The 17,092-nt window shown below is 41.8% G+C and overlaps 1 protein-coding gene across 2 annotated transcripts in view; it reads left to right on the top strand.

The window, feature by feature from the left end:
- The window catches only part of appa (amyloid beta precursor protein a), a 21,687-nt gene extending 4,595 nt beyond the window's left edge, over positions 1 to 17,092 (top strand). The window contains exons 2-17 of one of the 2 annotated variants that reach the window (XM_088358953.1): positions 5,780 to 5,947; positions 6,580 to 6,709; positions 7,229 to 7,341; positions 7,438 to 7,628; positions 8,526 to 8,800; positions 9,004 to 9,171; positions 10,519 to 10,652; positions 11,491 to 11,565; positions 11,645 to 11,803; positions 12,201 to 12,329; positions 12,489 to 12,588; positions 13,146 to 13,358; positions 13,433 to 13,486; positions 14,025 to 14,116; positions 14,603 to 14,749; positions 14,858 to 17,092. In XM_088358953.1, the coding sequence (XP_088215079.1) occupies positions 5,780 to 5,947; positions 6,580 to 6,709; positions 7,229 to 7,341; positions 7,438 to 7,628; positions 8,526 to 8,800; positions 9,004 to 9,171; positions 10,519 to 10,652; positions 11,491 to 11,565; positions 11,645 to 11,803; positions 12,201 to 12,329; positions 12,489 to 12,588; positions 13,146 to 13,358; positions 13,433 to 13,486; positions 14,025 to 14,116; positions 14,603 to 14,749; positions 14,858 to 14,959 (2,250 nt within the window). In that variant the 3' untranslated portion in view covers positions 14,960 to 17,092. The remainder of the gene's footprint in view (positions 1 to 5,779; positions 5,948 to 6,579; positions 6,710 to 7,228; positions 7,342 to 7,437; positions 7,629 to 8,525; positions 8,801 to 9,003; positions 9,172 to 10,518; positions 10,653 to 11,490; positions 11,566 to 11,644; positions 11,804 to 12,200; positions 12,330 to 12,488; positions 12,589 to 13,145; positions 13,359 to 13,432; positions 13,487 to 14,024; positions 14,117 to 14,602; positions 14,750 to 14,857) is intronic. The other variant, XM_088358954.1, reaches the window with a different exon arrangement.

Here is a 17,092-nt window from a genome sequence, read left to right as displayed (position 1 = left end):
GGCACAAGGGTGTCTTGAAATGAGAAAAATCTTAACAATTCATGTGTTAATGCATAATTTATACCGAGATACCCCTGAGAGTATTCTCGTATGGTGTGTTTGTGTGGCTGTTTTTCATATTTTGCTTTTTTAAAGATAGAACAGGCATGAAGATCTTGGTTAGCTTGTCTATTACGTTCCACATCTTGGTTTCAAGCTAACAAACTCTTGTCAGCTCAGGTTGTGTGGTTTGGCCTTAGTTCCAATTTAAATAGGGTGAGTCAAACAGCCAGAAGCAAGCACGATTTGCCTCTTATTTGGAGAACTGTTAGCTGTATTGTGTACAGGTTCAGGTAGAGCAAGGCTAGGCAAGTCCAGTCCTCGGGCGCCACCATCCTATGTGAAGAAAAAACCCTGATGGGTATTGATCACAAATATAGTATGATATTGCTTGTTTATATTGTCACAAATTATAACTGTGCCTATGGCGAAAGTTAGTTTCATAATTTCAGTCAGCCTTTCAATAACAACATTCCTGCAGCTCCACCTTTTTCTTTATTTTGGCTCAGACAGCTTGCATTTACATGGCTACACGAATAATCACCACTGCTGGAGCTTTTAAAGTTCCTAAATTAGAGTTTCAGTTCCTCAGATTTTGCCTGATTCTTCCCCCGACAACACAGATGAATCTGTATTTTATTTTAGAATAACTGAACCGATTATTACAAAATGGCCTATATTGTGATAGACACACACACACTCCCATATGGGCCAGCTCGATCTGAAACCAAGTTTGAAGATTGTAAATCTGATATTTGACTGGGAAGTCCTGAATGCAACACCCAAATGAGAAGCCTTGCATCTTACAGATACAGAAAACACATAATGATGAAATTCACGCTCTCAGGTGACGCGAGTAAAGGTGTTGCCTCGGTTGCTACAGTGATGATTGCAGAGAGGAGAGGGAGCGCTCAGTTTCTCACTGCTAGAGAGGGTGGATGGGTGCAGCCTCTATGGCAATTATCATTTAGGGAACATGGAGTACCTCCATCATATGGAGACAGATGGTTGGAAATGTTTTTCATCCACGTGCTGAATGAATTTCACACATTTTTTACATGATGAATCTGATCGTCTGTCTGTCTTTCTGTCATTCATTCATTCGTGGCTATTCCGGGTGTGCATCTCTCCACAAAAGACGATTCTCGACTGATTTTAAAATGTAACGATTTGATTCGGCTGGATTGAGATTTGGTTTTAGATATGACGGCTGCAGCTTTTGTTATGGTTATAATTGAGGCTGGATATGGCTGAAAATAGGAATGTTCTGATCAGGGATTGGCTGATATGGATCACATGGCTTTTACAACTACCGTTTTTTCTTTATTCTGTTTCAGTTCTATTTTTCAGATAAAAATAATAAAACAATTGCTAAATGTCTAACCTTTATTTTTCGAGAACAGGCTTAGAAAATTAGCCATAACTTGCTCAATTCTCAAAAATGTTTCCATAAGTTTAGTCCATGCCCAAACTTGTGCCATCAATACATTACGATTCGATATTTAGCTCAATACGTGGGGTGGAATACGATTCAAGGATGCGATTCGCTTAGTCAAATCAAAATCGATTCCAATTGTTTTTTGTCACATTCCAAGTGGCTCCCACTCAAGTCTGTATTTGTCAATGCTGTGGTGCAACATCTCCAAATAATTATAACTTGTCATGTTTGGTGGAATAAAAAAAAATGCTACAGATTCAGTTCTGGGAGTCTTCCCCTTGGGATAAGAACAAAGCACTAACAACCTCCCTCCCACCACACTCACCCTGCTCCCCGCGGCAAGCATGGACCACACTGATAAGGCTGCATAATTAATAGCGCAGAAAGGGGAGGTCATGACGGGGGACACTTTATAGAATGTGTGCTAACTAAGGGTGTCGTTATCGTGCCTACAAATACAATCAACCCTTTCAAGGCTTGTGTGTGAGGAAGAAGATGTATCACGTGTGTACCTCTTCCTCTTGTTAGTTGCCGTGGAACCATATCTTGATGCACCACACCTTAAAAAATGCTCCCAGGAGAGCTTGTTGCCTTATCTGAAGCACTACTTGCATCACACACGCAAAAAAAAAAAAAGCTCGGAATGCTGTGCTGTAGTTTGTCTGGAAGACTTCAACTCTTAAATTTTGTTTGTAATAACGTCCCACACCAACAGTGACAATCTGTTTGAGCAGAGCTCACCACATGACTAGCCCAGGGCTAAAAACAGTTAATCGTGCGCTCACGGCATTTAGCGCTCACTCTTTGAGATCTTAATACATCAGGCCCCAGTTGTTGCATGCAAGGCTTAAGTCACTTCAGTATTGGCAGTGCAGTATAATTCCCTGTTCCCATTTGACCCAGCACCCTCAGCCTGCACTTTCTGTTTGCAAATTGTAAGGGGTCAGCTAAAACTGCTAATTGCATAGCAGTCTATCTTCTCTCATAAAACAACTCGGAAAAATATTTGGCCAGTTTCAATTCTGTTGACTCAAAACAGTCACACCTCTATTTAGTATCTACATAAGCAAATATTTTATTTGTTACCCTTTCATTGACAGACATCAGGCACTTTTTGTTTGAATAATCAAAGCACAGTAAGAAACTGTTAGTGAAATGTCCTAATATTTTTGCTGAAAAGAAAAAATGGGAAGGTTCAAATGAAATTTGGACTTTTAAATTGTGTAGCATAAGCAGATGTACAATAAATACCTGGAAATAAATCTAAAATTGGCTTGCATTCATTTTTGAAGTCATTGTCTTTATTTTCAGCATCATATTTCATCAGATAATCTCGCAATAGTTTTGAAAGCATTTTGATCTGGCTGCTTTTGTAGCATCATGTATAATTTCTACTGCAGGAGAATTTGCACGCCTTGCAGTTGTGCCTGGAGTTTCTGCTGACTTAAACGGAACCATTTTCCCCAGGTCAAGCTCATATAACAACAGCCCCTAGTTCGCCTGGTTTATTCCCTGCAGATATGGCAAAATATATCATGGCAGATTGAGACAAAAGGGAGATATTTTCTCTGGCTGGGCTGCTGTCCTAATCCTTAAGGCCCAGATTACCACACCCCCTCTCCTGCACAATGACACGACTGAGTCGGAAAGCTAGAATGGATAAAGACAGAAAAACACATCAGTGAAGTAGTAACAAGGATTTGGGAAAAGGAGGGAGATGATGGGTGATGATTAATGGGTTCAAATAGAATAGAATGAAACAGCCCAATTTTCATGTCACTTGGAAAAGGGCTGCCTACCTGCTCTCCAAGCAGAGAGCAAGTGACTCATTGTGTTGGATAAGAGACAATGAGAGGCAGATGCACAACTCTTTGCCCTAAGACTGAATTTGTGCCTCTGGGTGTCTTAGTCTCAGACTGTAGCACAAGAATCCGAAAAGTGGAACCCTTAAATGACCTGGTGGTGAGCAGATGGCATCACGTAAAAACCGCCAGTGTCTTTGTGTCAAAACTGACGGTGGTGTTAGGTTGTCGCTAGTGCAGTGGGGGAACACTTGGGACACTTTTGCTATTGTGTACCTCCGGAGCGGTCTGTCATTGAGATGGGTAAAGGGAAACAATGTTGTAAAGTTTGATACATTTCTAGTGTTTCAATCCACACCACCCTCCGATAGCAAAACAGCACCAAGGGGGATCACTAACATTAAATGACATCGAGTCTGATTTATTTTTCCACATGAAAAAAAAATCTTTCATTGGATAATAAAGATTTCATTTCTTTAGGTATATGTTGACTATCGCAGTTTGCAATATTCTGCATCACGTTTTTTCATTCAGCTCGGAAGGGTCAAAGTCATCAGCATATTTCATTTGCGTGGATAGCTAGAAAGCCAAAAAGATCAATACAACCGTTCGATCGCCACAAGGGAACTGGTAAAAACCTTTTCGCAGGGGAAAATGTTTTTTTTTTTTCTCTCCAAATCTCATATACTTGATTGATAGAAAAAACTTGGACGTGCAAGGAAAGTCAATTTCACAAAAATCTGTTTTTGGAAAAGGGCAGGTTGTGACTTGCAACCTAAGGTGCGCTCTGGTTCAACCCAAACATTTCGAAACCCGGAGCATTGTTCAAATGTGCCATTCGGTAATTCACCAACACTGGTATGCCCGCACACGCTCTTGGCGCACCAACTGGAGACACACTGCACCAGTTCATCAGGCAGTACAGATGGAAATACTTCAAGCACAAGTAGCTGATTGGTTTGGAGAATGATTTACATTTGTAAATTGATAGGTGGGGAGTGCTCTCTGGCAGGGAATTTCCGAACGCAGCATTAATTTCTCTTAATGTCTCTGCATTGCCTTTTATGGGAATGTTAACCTTCCCAACAGGGCCGCCATTTGGGCACACCGGAGTTTCTAAAGTCTTCTATTCACATCTAGGAGAATCTGAACATGTGTGCCATGACAAGTCCAGTGTAACTTGCCTGTTTAAAGTGTGTGTTTAATGACAATTTATCAACAAAAGCCCGGCACACACAAAGCATGTTTTTTGAGCGCCATTAGTGCTCAAGGTACTTGACTGGGAACTTCTGAACGTACTTGGCTTCTCTGCACATGAATCTTTTTTTCCTCGATTATGTTTTAAACGAACCAAAATGAAAATCACAATTGAAATGGTGATCACTCGTCCAGCCTTAATATCTTGGAACGACGGATGGATAGCTTTGTTTTTATCTTCACACTCACTAGGGGGGGAAAAGGAATCTTCACCTCATAAAACAACATTTGTTTGCCTGCCAGGGCCTTCACAACCATTAACAAGATTAGGCAGAGCACAATGCCACTGGCCCCTCTCCACTCTCACACTTCCCCCACCCCTCAGCATTCCCACTAATTTTGTAAAAGCTGATTTGGAAGTACAATGCCAACAGTGTTTTTCTGCAGTGCCTCTTAAAATGTGCACACAAGCCTAAAAAAAGATGAAAAATTATTAAAATCAGGCTCTGTTGCAGCTCACACACGCTACCATATTGCTCTTGCAATAACAGAGAAATGTTCCATATTCGACTTGAGATATTATCAAACTAGATACATCAATATCTATACACTGTACATCTATGTATATATAGATAATATCTGTTTGCAAACGGCTTTCTTGAGAATATTTGAAAATTGGTCTGTAATTACCTAAAGCATCTAGTTGAAAATTTGATTTTTAACTGCGTATTTTGTCGTCCATATAGCCTGTTAATTAAGATTTGTTGATCATCTTGATGACATTAGTGCCAAACAGTAGTAGAACATGTTTAAGATATAAGAGTTAGAGAAAGAAATGATAATGGCCATAGCAAAATTACTGATGGGACTTAAAACTGTCCAAGTATATATTTATTGCCACTTGACTATGCACACAACACTTGGAGCATGGTTAGTGACAAGCGATTGAAGGAGATAATTGATTTTTTCACCAATAGTGATCGTTTTATTGTCAAAAACTGCCATGAACTAGATGGATCGATAGCACTGTGACATTTTGTCAGCCTGGTTTCGGTGTTGAAGAGAATCGTTTATTCTTTTTGTTTTTTTCCAAGCAAGGTGAGTAACGAGGTCCTTTCCGTATCATTTACTATTCATGTTTCTGAGCAGCTTTCACTTCCTCCTCCAATCCCGAGTATTTTTGTGTTTTCATCCACCCACGTCTGGCCCAATCCTGCATTAGTCAAACAAATTGAATTTGATTGCAGGCGTGTGTTCAAAATGTCTCTTGGAGAGGAAACCAAACTGTCACCTTGTCTTACAGGTGCCCGCAGATGGTTTGACGGGACTGCTGGCTGAGCCCCAGGTGGCCATGTTTTGTGGTAAACTCAACATGCATGTCAATGTGCAGAGTGGCAAGTGGGAATCAGACCCTTCAGGCACCAAGAGCTGTGTTGGTACCAAGGAGGGCATTCTGCAGTACTGCCAGGAGGTAAGAGGATCTAAATCTATTTTTCTATTTTCTACCGTGGGTGGGGGTGGTATGGAGAGAGGAAAAAAATCGGAAAGCTGAGAAGCAGTCAGAGAAGTAATTTCCTCCCAGGGCATATTCATCATCTCCACCTTTGATGCATTCAGTGCATGATCTGCATTTAGCCTATTGTTAGCTATAATAGCATAGTTGTTTTCCTCACACCCAGCAAAAAAAAGAAAGAAAGAAAAGATCCTAGATCATGATGTTCCACTAGATTGACTGCAATAAGGGAGATTTTGCCACACATTGTGTTTTCAGCAGATTTGCTGCAGAGGCTCATTGTTTAGGAAAAGTGTGTCCCGAAGTGTGTGAATTTATTGTTGTGCGTGTAAATTAATTGTTTCAATTAGCTGTTTTCACTGTCTTTGTGGTTTTCTCATTACTATATGTGAAACGCTTTGTTATAGCTGCAGCTGCTGTGAAATGCGCCATATAAAGTATTGCATTGTACTCAGTAAACCAACCCATTACAGTAGCACAGTCAACAGCGCATGGAGCTCAGCTTTACTTTTCAGAGCGGATAAGGAAGAAAGCGTTAAGAGGTCAACAGCGTGATGACGTAACCTCTGATAAATTCCCCACATGTGCAGGTTTATCCAGAGCTCCAAATTACCAATGTGGTGGAGGCCAACCAGCCAGTCAGCATCCAGAACTGGTGCAAGAAGGGTCGCAAGCAGTGCCGCACTCACATGCACATCGTAGTGCCCTACCGCTGTTTGGGTGGGTTCCGTTTCAGATTTCAAGCCCCCAACAATACTCTGTTACTGTCTAAACAAAAGGCACTTCTGATAGAATACTATTTTTGGATCTTACCCACAAGAGTCCTCATGTAAATGGCTCCTACCATGTGTACAAATTTGTTGTCATGACCAAGATAAAAATACTTTATTTTTTAAATTGCATCAACGGTGGGGAATCATTCAATATCAATATATGTTGCAATTAATACCTGAGCAATAATATACCTGATCAATACCTGATGTTATGTATACCTAATCAATAATATAATAGCTGATTAATGATATCGTTTTGGTTGTGGTGGCCGAAACCTGCTGCAAAACCCCCTTTGAGAAAGTGCAAATGAAGCAGAGTTATTCAAACATAGCACAATAGACATATAGTCGTTTCCATAGCTACACAATTAATTATACGGGAAAAGTGTTGCTATGATACCAAGCTGAAGCCGCCTCTTTACTATGTGTAAAATATGGATGAATAGGGATGTTATCTGTGCTGCAGTCGGAGAATTTGTGAGCGACGCCTTGCTGGTTCCTGATAAGTGCAAGTTCTTGCATCAGGAACGTATGGACCAATGTGAGAGCCACCTGCACTGGCATACTGTGGCCAAAGAAGTGAGGACCGACACACACATTCCTACTGCGTCAACCAGCAAAAAAATGGACCTTTCCTTTCCCACTATTCTATCTAATTCTGAGCTCTCTCTCTAGTCCTGCACAGACAGAACCATGAATCTCCATGACTATGGAATGCTTCTTCCATGCGGTATCGACCGTTTCCGTGGGGTGGAATTTGTGTGCTGCCCAGCCGAGGCTGAACGCGACGCTGACAGTGCTGAGCAGGATGCCGACGATTCTGATGTTTGGTGGGGTGGAGCAGAGACCGACTATTCCGACAACAGGTAGCTACTTGAGGCAGAAATTGAAAAAGCTGACAGATATTTTTGACGAAAGATAATAATGTAGTCAACACCATGGCTGGTGAACCTTTCAAGAGAAGGTTGGATGGTCGGTCTTTCCAGTGCTATAAGTGCTTGTTGACAACTTAAGTGTATGTGCCAACCCGATCCTTTTCCTCATGACTTGATTCACCCAAACACAAAAATGACAGGAATGCATACAAAAATAATCAAAGAAGGTCTAAGTTTTGAGTTTATATGTATAGGAATTGTTACAACATGTGAGATGGCTATCAAAGGCTATGATCATGCAGCCATGATCTCCATAACCTTAGTGCTCGAGTTCTCATATATGCATCTTTGTGTTAGCTTTTAGGAAAATGGTGTGAGTTGATAAAAAAAAAAAAAATCACGAATACTTAGAACATCAAGGGAATCCCTAAGAACCTGGTGAACATCTAATTAGAACTGAAGAATTTAGACTGTGAAGTTTAGCTTGAGAGTGTGCCAAGCAAGAAGGAAGCCTGCTCCATCTTTGGACTTGACTGAAATATGCTGCTTCCCTCATGGACGAGCCAAATGTGTTCTGGACCAAAGTTATTTGGTCATGCAAGACAAAGATTTGGCAGCAAGACTGAGTTTGTTGGAAGGTGCACTGCACTGGGTGGAGTCATGAAGGGGGACACCCCCCCCCCCCCTTAATATTCACTGCAAATACCAGCCACTGTAGATGGCTGAAAGTTGGACACCTTAGCTGGGTGCAAACTTTAGACCTCAACTCATTAACTAATTGGGACATGTATAATCAGACTACTGGCATCATCCTCTGTTTTATTTTTGTTGCCTTTTTCCTTCCCCATCTTCCCCTTCCATGCCTCCTCATTCCGCTTCGTCTCCCAGTATGGTACGGGAGCCCGAGCCAACAGAGCAGCAAGAGGAAACCAAGCAATCTGTGTTGGAGGAGGAGGAGGCAACTGAGGAAGATGATGAAGACGAGGACGTGCTGGACAATGACCAAGATGGAGATGGGGAGGAGGACGAAGAGGATGAAGAGGAGGAGGAAGACATTGCTGACACGCTTGATGCCGACGACGACGATGATGAGCCAACCGCCAATGTTGCCATGACAACCACCACCACCACCACCACCGAGTCTGTTGAGGAGGTCGTCAGAGGTGAGTTAGCCCTTCTGCTGCACTTGTTCTGTTTTCTCTCACCTTGGAAGGGAATTAATAAGCTCCTGTGTGTGTGTTTTGCAAAAAAGTACAACCCCTTCCGAATTCAAGTGACTGTTTGCCGATGTACGATATCACATTGTTACTGACTAGGTGCTGCAGCAGATGTGGATGATGAGAGGTTTGTGTGTGTATTTTCCAAGATGTGTGTTGGGCCAGTGCAGAGACTGGTCCATGCCGGGCAATGCTGCCTCGCTGGTACTTTGATCGCCAGGAGAGCCGCTGTACTCAATTTATCTACGGCGGCTGCGGAGGCAACAGGAATAACTTTGAGTCGGAGGAATACTGCCGGTCTGTCTGCAGAAGCGTCAGTAAGTTCTGCCAGGAGCAGACGACCCAGATCTGCTCTTGAACGAGTGCCACTTGTTTGACTCTAACCTCCTGCGAGATGCTAACTGCTCTTTCTGAACTTTCTCTATCACCTGCTTTCATTGCTGGCTAATACCTCATCTCTACCTTGTGTGTTTTTAATATATTATCTCGAGTTAACTTGATAAGAGATGCTGCACAAAGGTTGTTTTTAAAGTTTAACATTAAAATTATATTTAGTTAATAAAACTTCAGGGAGCTATTTGTTAAAATTTACATTGAACCTTATAACAGGTGCTGTTGAACCTTGGAATTCCCTGCACTTTTTGTTTTTGAATTTTAGCACCTTTTGTTCCAAATTTCAAATTAATAGAATAGAATAGAATAGAATAGAATACAATAGAATACAATAGAATACAATACAATACAATACAATACAATACAATACAATACAATACAATACAATACAATACAATACAATACAATACAACACAACACAACACAATAGTTATCGTTTTAAAATATTCGTTATTGGCCTCCTTAACGGCTCATAATCCATATCGGTATCTGCCCTGAAAAAATCATTTTGCTCTATCACCAGTTTGTAAAATCTGTCCCACTGCTTTATTTTCATGACAGTAAATGAATGTTCAAGGTTGTGCGTTTAGACAAAGTGAGTTTACTGCCGCAGCCTATTAATACTAATATTCACACGGATGCACCTCTGCCTGCGCCAAGAGTCCAAACGTGTCCCGAATTGTTGCGGCTTGCCATGAATGTGCCGGTGAAATCTTTTTCATGGAGTTTTTTTTATTTTTAACCTTTACTGGCGATTAAGTGTTCTTCAACGTGACTAACATTTTATGATTGTTTTTCTTGTGTCTTGCCTTGCACTTTCACCTGACTTTCATAATCCATCGCAATAGATGTCTGTCTGACCTTCATGCCTACACACACAGCATCCATCTTTTGATTGGTCTTACTAAAGATAATCACCCCTGCTGATTGCCAGTAATTCAGCTTTCACACCGTGCATGTGTCCTGGCAAGAAGTTAACGGTCAAGGCTGTGGGATTAATTAGAGCTCAGTGCATTCGGATGAGAGAAACTCCACCCTGCTATCTAAAGCTTTGTAATTGGGAGGGGCTTTTTACATTTGTCATACAAAAGGATGATGGCTGACGTGAGGTGCTTACTTCCTTTTTAACTATTCAGGTTCCCACTTGCTGGTTTGTTTTCTTCCTCACCTGACCTATTTTGCGCGCCATGTTCTCTATCGGACAAACGTGACAATACATGAATGCCTTACTTGTAATCCCATCCTCCCTCCATTTCCTCTCGTTGACATAGTCCCCACAGCCACGCCCGGCTCCTCTGACGCTGTGGACCACTACCTGGAGACACCTGCTGATGAAAATGAGCACACCCATTTCCAGAAGGCTAAAGAGAGCTTGGAAGCTAAACACCGTGAAAGGATGTCCCAGGTAGGCCTAAAATATGGATGATGGCATTTTTGCATAATTTCATATTTAGTCGCTACTTCTGTTAGAAGAGTCAAGAAAGTATACTAATAACTGTGATTTCAAATGAACAGTGCTTTATTTTTTAATAGGAAATTGAGGGCGGAAAATGGATAGCGCCTCTGTTAATCCTCCCCCGGTGGAATGCCCCAACAGATTATTTATTTGACTTTATTATTTTAATTGGATTCCTTAATGAAGTGATTTGCAGCAGATGGCGCACACTGCACAGTAGCAGCTTCAAAGCTGCGGAGGAGAACACCTTAAGCTGAGCTTTGAATGACATTACCTTGTGCTGGAGTTTGTTCCGAGCGTTTGTTTTTTGCTTGGCTGCCTTCGGGTCCCGCATCATCAGGTTTTGCACAGTTGAGTTCCCCTTTACAGACAATGCTGTGTGTCGGGTAGAGGCCTAAGCAAGTCGGAGAGGATGCACCAGAAAAAAGATGATATCATCTCTGTAGTCGCAACAAGAGGTGGAACATTTGTGTAATTTTGTGACTCCTGTGAGATCCCTACTGATGCTTTTAGTACAATATTATTCTGCTTTGTTTTGTTTTCCACTTTTCTTTAATGCCCTATAATTGCAGTACAGTTTTTCCATTACTTTTTCCATCCAAAACATTTTGGTTCCAAAAGGTGAGATCATGGATAGAAAAGCAGTGGTGCAGCAACGACTTGAGGGGGGGGGGGGGGGGGTCATATTTTTGTGCTTAGTGGCAGTATTATTCAGCAAACACACAATTAATAGCAAATTATACTTTGTAACTTGATGTACATGATGTCGCTTTCTACTTGTGCTCAGGTGATGAGAGAGTGGGAAGAGGCTGAGAGGGAAGCAAAGAATCTTCCACGTGCAGACAAGAAAGCAGTCATCCAGGTAACATCTTGCACATTTGGAACATTTAAAAACGCTGGCTCGGGGCTATTCTTGAAAAGGTTTCTACGATGCATTTTAGCGTTTCCAAGAGAAGGTCGAGACATTGGAGCAGGAAGCAGCCAGTGAACGGCAGCAGCTGGTGGAGACTCACATGGCTCGAGTGGAAGCTCTTCACAATGACCGCCGCCGCCTGGCTCTCGAGAGCTACCTGACGGCTCTGCAGCAGGACCCCCCAAGGGTACACAGCAAGCACACATGCACACACACGTACACACAAACACACATAGATGCATAAATGGGCTATTTGAAGTGCCACGTTTTGTTTCTGTTCTCCTAACCTGTGTCACTGTTATTTTTTCTTTTAACAGTTTCAAACAGTATTTTTGCACTGTTGACTTATAAACGAAAATCACGTGCGGCCAAGTCTGCTGTGTTTATTGTCCTCAATTGCTGTTTTCCCTCTACCTTCTGAAGCACTGAGACCATGTCAAGGCTAACGCGCTAATGGAAAAGCTTTGTAACTGATTTAGAAGCCTCAATTTCAATTTCACACTTCATAAATTCTAGTTTCAGCCAATGCGTTTCCAATCATGCGGTCTTTCCTGAGCCTAGCTGTCGACTTTTGCCTATCGCAGCCTCGTCATGTCTTCAGCCTGTTGAAGAAGTACGTGCGTGCCGAGCAAAAGGACAGACAACACACCCTTAAACATTTTGAGCATGTCCGTATGGTGGACCCAAAGAAGGCGGCGCAAATCAGGCCTCAGGTATCACACACAAAATTATTACATTGAATTAAATGAGATGAGGTGATCATTATTTCAATATTTAAACATTTGGTGACATTTAAGGGTCGTGACTCAATAAAGGTTACGATACACTGTATTTAATGCACTTTAAATGTGTGTGTGTATGTGATGCTGCAGGTTCTGACCCACTTGCGTGTCATTGAAGAGCGCATGAACCAGTCATTGGGACTTCTCTACAAGGTGCCTGGTGTGGCTGATGACATCCAGGACCAAGTTGGTACGTTTTACACTGAGTTTCACTCCCTATAGTGTTTTGATGAAAATGTAACATTTATAAGTTGTTGTGCAATCATCTGGATTGGTTTGCTGACCAATTCCAAACCTTGTGAGACAGATGTGAGATGTGATGCTGATTGTGTTACATGAAACGGTGGGATTGAAAGCACTAAATTCCATGCAACCCCCCCCTTTTTTTTTTTTTTTTGATAAGGATATTGCAGCTATTTGACCCAGTTCTTCAGTACATCCAAATTAAATTGTTTGTTGGGAAGATAAATCTGCCTTCCATCCCTTACGCCCCCACCAACCTTATTGGAGTTACATGCGTCACACAACCATCTGTCTCTGAGACTGTGACAGTCCGTACTCAACTGTGGATAATGTACTCAAACATTAGCAAGATGATTAAGCAATAAATCTCGCAAAAATATATTCTTGGGATCATTTAACTGGAACAGAATCACTCGTGTGCATCAGTTCTATTTATTTTGTGAGATAATATTCCAGAAGACTCTCAACCTTGACCCATCCGCTTGTTATTTTTCCTCCCATCAGAACTCTTGCAGAGGGAACAGGCCGAGATGGCCCAACAACTGGCCAATCTGCAGACTGACGTGAGGGTGAGCTACGGTAACGATGCACTGATGCCCGACCAGGAGCTGGGAGATGGCCAAACCGAGCTGCTGAATCAGGAGGACACACTTGGCCTGGGAGGAGTCGGGTTTATCCATCCCGAGAGCTTCAACCAACCCAACACGGACAACCAAGGTGATTTAGTACAACATGTGGTCATCTGTGATAGTCATTGTAATGTAATTTAAGTGGTGTCTTCCTCCTTCCAGTTGAACCTGTGGACTCCCGCCCCAGTCTTGAAAGAGGAGTCCCCACACGGCCAGGTGGGCCTGAGAATTAGCAGTGGGCTCGCTTTTATTTATAAAAAATGTGGCTCTTGTTGAAATTTGACAAACACTAAAGACAGTAAATGATATGCAACTATATAATTACTAGACTCAGTCAACTGAAATTTTAAAACCTGCTGTGCTTTATGAGGTTCATATCACAGTGTTAGTGTGTATATGATGATCTCATTCTTGCATGTTCAGCTAGTAAAGTGACACGAGAACTCTTAAACTCTTTTGCAATGCTAGGTTTTTTATTAGTATTTAAATTTAAAAAAGTTTTTGGAAGCTGAGCCGTGATTGGTTGTGACCTGAGACCTGGCAACTGTGATCTCATTTTCAGTCAACAGTGGCAAAATGGCCACCCCCTGGGATGGATAAAAACAATTGAATCTTGCTGCTTAACTCATATTCCACAAATGTGATATTGATCACAATGCCGTGTCTAGACTAGTGGGGGACGTATGATAAAGAAGAAATAAAATTTTGGGGTTGTCTTACAAGTTTTGTAATGTGTCTTGGTATCTTTTGCCAGTGACCGGGATGAAGATGGAAGCTGTTCCTGAGCTCCGAATGGAGAAGGGGGATAGGCAGAGTACTGAATATGAAGTTCACCACCAGAAACTGGTAAACAAACATGCACCCTCTGACACACACTCATGATGCACTTCTGCAAATCTCATTTGAAAGGCACCCATATGCTTATACTTGTAAACGAGTTGATGGAAACAAAGGGACCGAAGTGAAAAGATGCATTCACTGGCACATGCAAGATTGGCCTTTGCCTTTCTCAGCAAACCCGCACCCACCTGACTCAGCTGTGTTCTGGTAAATGTCAGTGGTAGTTGCCATGGAAATGGGTATCCTTAGATACAATTGTGTAGACTGGAAAGCCCTCAGTTTTCACATCAGAATTTTGTTGTTTGTACAGTACACCATGAGGCTGTGAAATTCATTCTGTCAATCATCTCGTTAATTTGATATCTGAAAAAAATCTTTCATATCAATGAAAAAATAAAGAGGGTTACCATGTTAAGTTGCTAGTTTTCTAACATCTCACAATACACAAGTCCAGATGGTAAATGCATCACTTGACAAGTTTCTCTCCGTCAGGTCTTCTTTGCCGAGGATGTAGGCTCCAACAAGGGTGCCATCATCGGCCTCATGGTTGGGGGTGTTGTCATAGCGACCGTGATCGTCATCACTTTGGTGATGCTCCGGAAGAAGCAGTACACCTCCATCCACCACGGAGTCATCGAGGTCAGAAGCAGCTGACGCATATATTGGGGCGGGTGATGGGCAAGCTGTTATGGTCCCTAAATGTATATTGCGCATGTGCGTGTGTATAACCCGGCATCTCTGCTCCAGGTGGACGCTGCTGTGACGCCTGAGGAGCGCCACCTGTCGAAAATGCAGCAGAATGGCTATGAGAACCCAACCTACAAGTTCTTTGAACAGATGCAGAACTGAGGGGGATGTCATACACACACACACGCACACACACATTCTGACATCTCATATCACACCTTAACCCCCCCCCCCCCCTCCTTCCCAGAATAGAGTGACGTCAGCAGTGTGGCATGAACCAACCAGTGTCTGAGTATATGTATACGGAGTTTTTGAAGCCCAGGTTTCTTCCGCTACTGCCTTGGCGGATATTGCAGCCGAGCCAATTTGCACCATGTTTGTTCACTTTATTAGAGCGACGCGCCTTTGACTTAGAGAGTTTTTATGTTGCTCGATTTGGGCCTGCTGATGGAAGGGAGTAGTGCAAGCAAACCCACCATTAATGGAAGAAGCCTGTTCTCTCGATACTGATCTGGGGCCAATGTGTTTTTTTTCGTTTTTATGCTTGAAGCAAATTTAGGTGTGAGCATCCAAATCTGGCCTCTGATCAGCAGGATTGGGGTTGCATGGCTCCATGGGCATCATGTAGGCAAAATTTAAAGAGAATTCAAATCAAATTAGTTTGAAGTTAATCGGCATTTTTCCAGAAATGTTCAGTCTATTTTTTCCCCCTCTTTCATGCACCACTGCTGCACTCTACTCTCTACACTGGAGAATAACTACTGTAATCTACAACACCCCTAAACCCAACCAACCACCACCCCCCAAATCTCCCTCGTTCCTCTTTTGTGTATTCTTATGACAGCTGGGCTGTGTTAGGTCACACAAGGCTCTAAAGGCTAAATATATGGAGTTGATCATGAACATGTTGATGATGATGCTAGTTATTATATGTATTCTGAATGAGCTGTTTTTATTTTAGTTTTCTCTATGGGTTCTTTTTTTTTTCAAAAAAAGAAAGAAAACAGAGTAAAAAAAAAGATGTAAAGTCATTTTTTTAAACTTGTGTGTGATGTACTGAAGTAATGCTGACGTTGTAGTCGTTCCTATGTAGTGCATGACGAAAAAAATGACAACAAAATTTTGAAAGAAAAAAGAGATCTTAACACTGCTCTCTCGAACGTCTCTCACTTATAGATTATGCTAGCAAGGTTGTACATTTCGTATCCTCTCGTGATCGCGTGACTTCAAACTATGATGAAAAACATATATGTCTAGATCAACAGGCTCTGCTTTGAAATCTAATACACACTTCTAACTGATCTGTGACTTTTGGATTTTGAGTGTGTTTCTTTGTTGGTTTCATTTTTTCTTAAACATTCTCAGTTTTCCTGAAGGAAAAGGAGGAGCTGGCTTCATCTGCATATTATTTTCTTTTACTTCAAGTATATATTGTATCGTCAAAAATTCCAATGTTTTTTTTGCTTCGACTGGATGTTTTTTACTGCAAGGTATCTTAAATGGGTGATGATTAACGGGAATCTAGCAAAAGATGGTTTAGGACTTTGTGTGTAAGTTTTGTCATCTTTAGTCTGGTGTTTTAGCTGTCTTTGAACTGGCATTATATCCAATTGTGCTTGAGCAATTTTTTTTTTCTGTCTGCTGATAGGACAGGTGTAGCACGTATGGCAAGGAGGGGAAACATGAGTGAGTGAGGTAGAAAGGAAATGACTTGCAGTTCTGGATGGATAGCCAAGCTGGCAGGCAGTCTGTATTTATAATGGGTTTTACATTCTTTGCTACCCCCCACCCCCTCACAATCCCCCTCGCCTCGCTCCTTTGCTTTTGTTTCTCTTCAGGCATGCTGCTCACCTCTCTATACCATCCATGCACATTTTGAGTTATCTGCTGTCTGTTTGTTGATCATTGTGCTGGAGCTGGCAGAGACGTTATGAAGGCATAGCTCCAACATTCATTTGATTCTCACGATACGCAACGGTCACAAAAACAGACAGCACTTTCCAAAGGCTTATAGCATCCTATTATTACATTGAGGTTAAAGTGGGACCTCTAGTTCTGTTAAACATTTCAAATACTTATGAATGGTCGTTGAATTTATCTTTGGCAACAAATTTGTTGGCATGCTTTCACACAAGTGCTCAGAAGAAGCATGACAGAGGGTTGTAAAGACGAGGATGCAGGATTTTGTTGTTGATTGCATTTGTTCACTCTGTAATATTCTGCAGGCCATTTGCATTGACTGGGGAAAACGCTTTCAACACCGTATTCCATAATAAAGTTTTGAATGTACCTACA

This window comes from Syngnathus floridae, chromosome 2 (assembly GCF_059516105.1).
Source record: "Syngnathus floridae isolate MCC-2025c chromosome 2, RoL_Sflo_1.0, whole genome shotgun sequence".
Classification (NCBI taxonomy): domain Eukaryota; kingdom Metazoa; phylum Chordata; class Actinopteri; order Syngnathiformes; family Syngnathidae; genus Syngnathus; species Syngnathus floridae.
The sequence above is the reverse complement of the archived record's forward strand: the minus strand, read 5'-3'. Positions and strand labels throughout refer to the sequence as shown.